The following is a 7477-nucleotide window of genomic DNA, read 5'->3' on the forward strand; positions in this document are numbered from 1 at the left end:
GCTCCAAGTGCAAATTTAAAAAGTAGGTGGAATAAGTCAGTACATAAGACTAAACTGCTTTTTAGCCTTCCTAGTATGGGATTCCTTTTTTAAAAGCAGCCTTCAAAAAAGTCCTTCTTTATGATAAATGTTTTATCTGGTAGCCCTTAAATTCTCATTGAGAGAGAATTTGAAGTTCACCCACAAGCAGGTTCCAATGTCAAAGCCCAATTTCCCCAAAACAGTTGCTTGCCTCTCTTGAAAATGAGCAATAAATCTTATTTTCCAACAAGATACCTCCACACAAGTATATTTAGTAAGAGACTAAATTTAAACATCCAGAACAGTCATAATGTGCAAAACTCAAATTTGAGGCTAATAATTTATGCTTATCATCCTTCAAACTAACCCTGCCTTTCCCAAAGTTATACAACTGTTAGCTTTATTTTTAAAATATTTAGGGCACATATAAGCTTTCAACTACTGCAAATTAAGTTCCTCTTTCATCAGAAACTAATTTGATCACTGCAAAAGTTGTTTTCTAATAAAATTATATTTTAAAATCAACCAGTTTGTTTGTCTTTTTGGGGCCGCACCCGAGGCACATGGAGGCTCAAAGACTGGGGGTCTAATCGGAGCTGTAGCCGCCAGCCTACGCCACAGCCACAACAGGGGATCCAAGCCGCGTCTGCGACCTACACCACAGCACAGACCCACACCACAGCTGACGGCAACACCGGATCCTTAATCCACTGAGCAAGGCCAGGGATCGAACCCGAAACCTCATGGTTCCTAGTCGGATTCGTTAACCACTGAGCCACGACAGGAACTCACACTTCCTATTTAAATCTCAACTAATTTGTATTCCCATCACTGACTAGGTGTGTCCCCTCATCTGATTTTGTTATTAACACTTAACAAGCCATAAAATAATGCAAGTAATAAAATAAAAATAGATGATGCGCTTCTAAAGTCATTGTGGTCTAGCAATCTAAGAAGAAAATCAAAGGAGTTCAACACATTATGCTCTGCATTTTGGCATGAGCTGCCATCTTGTCCAACTAGTACAAATGTCCCTAACATTTTTTGGACCCACAAAGTCATCACTACTGTATTTATCTGACTAAAATGCCCACTCTGATTGTTTAAATTCTCATCAAAAACTATGGGTACCTTGTGAACATGGGCTGACCCACTTTGGTATGTTGCAAATGGCATTGCAAGTCCTACAAAAAGTTTTAAACTATAAGCAAAGGAAGCATGTTAATAATGGTGCATCTACACTATAGTATAACTTAGTTATGGGACAGTTATATGTACAGATACAGGAGGGTGTCTTTTAAGCTATTATTCATGTATATGTGTGCATAAATTAAATGACTCATTTTTTGTCCTCAAAAAGAAGATTAAATATATCTCCCTGAAAATAGCTATTTAGAAGCAGACACACTGTTTAACAGAGGTTATCTTTGGGCACTGGGAGAAAACAGAGAAGGAACAATATAATGGTCTTCAGAGGCCATTAACTGCTTTATGAATGTAAAATCTAGCTTTCAAGTTTTTCAGTAAAATGTTTTAGTTGAATACACCACAAGGCTTTAAAAGTGCTGCCAATCAGTTCGTACCTGTCCCTGAATATATACTGAGAAATGAAAAATGACTATATCAGAGAACTGCCATGTTCTCATTACCTAGCACATTTTTTAACTCTGAGGTAGCCATCTCATCAACTAAGTATATATTTGATAAGCAAAAACATTATCTGCAATGATAATAATCACTGCATTATTCATAGCAGCAAGAACTGGAAAAAAGAAGCCTCATGTCCATCAACAGCTACGAGACAATCACACTATGCAACACTATAAAGGAATTAAAAGTATAAGGTCTATTTGTCCTGATATAAGAATGCCAATGATATATACAAACTGTCAATTATATAATCCTATTTTTTTTAACGTAGACACGTACAAAAAAGATCTAGCTGAACAATATACCTATTAACAAGGATTATCCTTGAGAAGAGAATTAGCTCATGTTGGTAGGATTTTTATTCATTCTTTGTTCAGTTTGATTTATAAGGAGGAGTTCCCTAAGTGCTTAATTTTACTAAAGTTATTTTTAAAAATACACCAGCCTCAAGAAGATTCAGTAAGATTTGTTTTCTATTTCCTAGTAATACTACTAGTATCTTCTGACTTGGAGTACAATCCAAATATACAGAATTATACTTTAAAAGCTAACACAGTAGAAAGGGACTTTTTACTGGAAAAAAAAATTTACAATGTATGTTCACTTTTAACAGAAAGCATGTGACAAAGGCACAGCAAAGTAACCTGCAATAAGACACTAAGGAAAAGGCATCATCCTACTCGGCTTTAGAGGCGATCTTTGTTGCCCTGTTTTAAAGGAAATAAAATACAGCCTTATAAATCAGGAAAGAGAATTTTCCTCAGTGACCAAAATACTAACACTGACTCAGTAAGGTGGTTAAAACAGAAGAGATTTACCCTCTTCTAAATGCAAATGTGGTCTTTTTGGGTAAAATCCTCACATTGTCTAGATGCAGTTTTGCTCTTATCAATTCAATATCCAAAGCCCACTTCCAATAAGCAAAGACACACACAAAGTTTAATTTAAAATGAAAATTCTCAACTTTGAGAGAAAACTAAGCACACTTTAAAAATAAGCCTACAAATCAAATAACTGATACTACCATTTCTGGCCTTGAGGGAAATAATCGTCAATGCCAAATTCTCAAGTATTCTCAATACTTAAACCTTGCTTAGAAAAAAATTCATTGTGAAGATTTAAATACAAAGTCTGTTCCAAATCACTAAGTTATAGGAGGAAACAATCAGTATATAACTCAGATTTATTATCACTATTTAAGATTTGAAATTACTATCAATCTTTCAAACCATTTTCAACTAATGATTACCACTGAATTTATACTAAAACACTGTAAATGCAAAAGTTCTTCACAATTGCAAAACAAAAAGCAGGTTCATTTTTACTTTGCTCATCTTTCAAATTATATTCAAGCATAAGCACAAAAACTGTATTCAATACTCAACTGCCTAGGTTCTGTACCATCTCCCGCTATGAATTCTTAAGAGTCCAAAAATAAAATTACAACCCACATGCCAAAACACTTCCATAAAAACTGACTAGAGGAATTTGGGGGAAATTTTTTTTTTTTTTTTTTTTTTTGCTTTTTAGGGCTGCACCCGTGGCATATGAAAGTTCTCAGGCTAGGGGTCGAATCAAAGCTACAGCTGCTGGCCTACACCACAGCCACAGCAATGCTGTGACTCCGACCCACACCACAGCTCACGGCAATGCCGGATCCCTAACCCACTGAGCGAGGCCAGGGATTGAACCCGAATCCTCAAGGATCCTAGTCAGGTTCGTTAACCGCTGAGCCATAAAGGCAACCCCACAATACCACTATTTTTGTCTTCACTAAGTACCAACCCAGATTACAAATTTGTAAAGGTGTATACAATATAGTGACAACATACCAAACACAACACTTATGTCACTTTTCTAACTCAAAGGAAATCCTTTTCCGTAATTTTTTTTCGGAAGTCACTGTTAGAAATACAAAATGACAATAACCTTATTAAACTTTGAAAACCCTCCAAAAGGTGGACTATTGCAACTGAACCAGAAAAGTAGATCCTTCTTCTAAAACTGAGTAATAAGCAAGCAGGGTAATAATTATAATAAAAAATTTAAGCATATTATTTTCTGTATCTTAGAGCCCCCAACAAGCTAGACCAAATAGCCAAATGAAGAAACAGTACGACGCATTTTACTAAGAATAAAAAACAGAAATTTAAGCAAATTGTAAAACCATTTGAGAGCAAGAGTTGACTCTAACTTACTCAATGTGCAAAAACATCTATCCCATTTGCAGTAGAGGAACTTAATATATGAACCAAGCATCAGCTACCCTTTGTCAAAGTGACTGCTTAGCCTTAACTCATCAAGCAATCTTGAAACCTCTCTTCCTATCTCTTGAAAGGAGAGCCCTAGCACTGGGTGTGTGGGGGGGGGGGGAGATTAGCAAGAATTAAATCTTAATATAGTGACAAAAACTAAGAGAAAAAGGGTCAATATACTCCTTTACTTTTTAAAGCTCAATAATCTCCCTTCAGAAAGCTTAATACATATAGCTTTGGGCTTTCAATGCAAAATTCCAAGTATTTTACCGTAACATTAAATCAAATGTAGGTACTAGAATAATAGGTACTTAGAACACACCCACCAGGTTATACATACTCTCACTCGATCATGTAAAGAAATGAATTCTTTATTTGCGATATCCATAAACGTTGCTATTCTATATTTCTATCCAGGAAGGCAATTTTCTCCTATATCATTGTTTTGTTTTGCTTTTTATAAACAACAACTTGAATTCTATTGCATGAAAGGGCTACAAATATACATTTGTTAACCAAGCAGAATACACAGATGTTTTGCTTTACAACTTGCACCTAAGTAAGATACCAGTACACATAGCTGGTTCATTAGTTGTCATAGCAATTTGGGGCCACTGCCCAAGCTATGCATAGCAGTTTACATTTTCAAATCTCATGTAGAAAGGGCAATTGTGATATGGACTGATAACTACATTCCTGGAAAGCCCATCTTAGTTACAAGTAAATACATAACCAAAGTCTGCACAGATCTTCGATGGCAAAACCTCTAAATCTGATGCAACTGTCCTTGTTAAACAAGTTTTTAAACAAATTGTTTTGCAGATATACTGCCATTCTGCCAGTAGATGGTGCTACAAAGGTTGGGGGAAGGATTTCCATGAGGACAACATTTCAGCTATAGGAAAAAAAAAAAAAAACATTTAAACCTGCTCTGAAATACAAAAATGCATTTAGTTTGAGGGTAAAATATAACCCTTATTTGTAACCATTCATTACAGACAAACCAGTAAAAGGGATGAATCTAGGCCATCTGAAAATTTTCAACAGTTTATATGAATGAAAACACATGCTTAACACAAACTATTTAGAACTACACAGTACATACTTTGAAGTAAATTCTCATAGAAAGAAGTAACCAACCATGTCAAGATGATAAGCAAATCGCTTAGTACAAGAGATGGATGCAGAGAAACTTTAAAGATTTTAAAAAGCCACATCCACCACTTCAAAAGTTTTGCCTGTAAGGGATAAAATTCAACACGTCACTAGCAGTGTAACAGGAAGGAAAAAAAAACCCACAGGACCCTTTAAAAGTTTCTCTAAGTACACATCAAGAATTAAGAATTAACACGAAAAATTTTCAACATCCCTTAAAACGGTACGGAATGGATCCTAGGAAAAAAATGTTAGACATGTACGGTCAAACACAATGATTTATTAAAAATAAAACGTAAAAATGATTTTGTACATATGCTTCCAAATTTCGGGCATGGGATCCAAGTAGATTTCATAGAAAACGCTGTAGCCAGGTATCAAGTCCTTACAACAAAGTAAACTACCCCCCCAACCCCCGCCCAGGTTTTGCTACAGAATCAGCAAGTTCACTCCCTCCCCCCCAAAAAAACACAAATTAAAACAAGACATTTTGCTAGTATAAAAACGACCAAGGTCCAAGTAATAATAAAAAAATAGAGTCCATCAATGACTGTAACACAAAAATGTGTATGTGGGGCCAAGTCCATCTTCAAAGGGAGAGACGAGAGGTGGCAGGCAAATAGGGCAACACCCCCACGGGTAAGCAGCCATACGAGTGGCTCCCCACCAAGGGCAAAATAAGGAAGGTGCTGGGAGGGGAAGGAACTTAGGAGTTGACCCTACTTGGGTGGTTGAAAGAGCTACCCCCATATCCACTCCCACACGTTTAAGATTTTTTAGAAGGAGCTGCCTCCATAGCCACCCCCACCGCCATAGCCGCCTCTGTAAGGTCCACTGTTACTGCGACCGCCCCAGCTGCTGCCTCCGCCGCCGCCGCCGCCGCTCTTCATGGGCCCATAGGAGGACTGGTGCTGGCTGTAGCTGCCGAAGCCGCCGAAGCCGTTACCGTAGTCGCTTCCACCGTAGGACGAACCGCCTCCGCCGCCTCCGTAGGCGTTGTAGCCGCCGCCGCCGCCGTAACCACCGTAGCTGTTGTAACCGCCGCCGCCGCCCTTAGACAGGCCGTTCTGGTCACGACCGCCGCCGCGACCCCGGCCGCCACGGCCGCCCCGCGAAGACCGCGAGCCGCCTCCGCCCCCACCGGAGTGGATATCCTCCTTGGGGACAGCCTTTTTCACCTCCACGCGATGGCCCTGGATCGGATGGAACTTCACCACCGCGGCCTTATCTGCCGCGTCGTGATTCTGAAAATACACGAAGCCGAAGCCCCGCTTCTTGCCCGACTGCTTGTCGGCAATAATCTCGGCCTTTTCCACGGTGCCAAACTGCGAGAAGTGCTCGATCAGGTCGCCCTCGGCCACGTCTCCCTTAAGGCCCCCGACAAAGAGCTTCTTCACCTTGGCGTGAGCACCGGGCCGCGCCGAATCCTCCCGGGACACCGCCCGCTTCAGCTCCACCGTGTTGCCGTCCACGGCATGGGGCGAGGCAGCCATGGCGGCATCGGCCTCCTCCACATTGGAGTAGGTCACGAAGCCGAAGCAACGGGAGCGCTTGGTCTGGGGGTTCACCACCACCACGCAGTCTGTCAGGGTCCCAAAGGCCTCAAAGTGGCCGCGCAGGCCCGACTCACTCGTCTGCACGTTGAGGCCGCCTATGAACAGCTTACACAACTGGGAATTCTCCATCTCCACGGCCCGGGCCTTCCCCCCGCCCTGCGAGCTCCGAGGTTTCGCCGTCGCCGTTATCGTTGGCTAAGGCCTCTTCACAGCTTGGGCCCAGCCGTCGCTGGAGCCGCCCCCGCCGGCCACCGACGGGGAAGGGAAGAAGGGGAGGGAAGGGAAAGAGGAAGAGAGGAAGGGGGAGGGAAGGGGAAAGGTGCCGGTTAGAGGGCGAGCGGAGGAGACTAGAAGACAACCGAGACCGCCGCTACCGCCGCCGCTACCGCCGCCACTACCTCCGCTCCCCTATCTGGGCACCACACAAAGAGGCCGCTGAACGCGCGCGCACCCTCCCCGAGGCGTGCGTCACCGCCGACGTACGGCAGCCCAGGGCTGCTCGCCAATCCCCGCCTCGCACTCATTAGTCCCGCCTACCGTACCGCAGCGCCGCTCTTGATCACTGACTCCCCGCCCTCCGCGGTCTATTCAAGCCCTCGGCCTGTGCTGCTGCCGCCGCCGCCTCTACCTCCCGCTTTCACTCTCGGGATCCCCAGTGCGCCCTGACTACGGACTCTCGCTGCCCTTCGCGAACGTCCGTGATTCATTCGTTCCCTGCTCCGCGGCTGTTCCCAGTGATTTTTCCCCCTCCCCTTGCCGTATCCCCTCGCCCAACTCCGCAGTGGCGTTCGCGCCAGCCCCTTGAGAGACGTGTCGGTTCAGCCAATCACCGCGACCCGC

General features: G+C 42.7%; 1 protein-coding gene across 1 annotated transcript; it reads right to left on the reverse strand.

The window, feature by feature from the left end:
- Positions 1-5341: 5341 nt before the first annotated feature.
- Positions 5342-7063, reverse strand: HNRNPA0 (heterogeneous nuclear ribonucleoprotein A0). The gene has a single exon (XM_047778697.1). The coding sequence runs from the start codon at positions 6764-6766 to the stop codon at positions 5858-5860; it is 909 nt and encodes a 302-aa protein (XP_047634653.1). The 5' UTR covers positions 6767-7063; the 3' UTR covers positions 5342-5857.
- Between the last annotated feature and the right edge of the window lie 414 nt (positions 7064-7477).

Source organism: Phacochoerus africanus, chromosome 4 (genome assembly GCF_016906955.1).
Source record: "Phacochoerus africanus isolate WHEZ1 chromosome 4, ROS_Pafr_v1, whole genome shotgun sequence".
Taxonomy (NCBI): domain Eukaryota; kingdom Metazoa; phylum Chordata; class Mammalia; order Artiodactyla; family Suidae; genus Phacochoerus; species Phacochoerus africanus.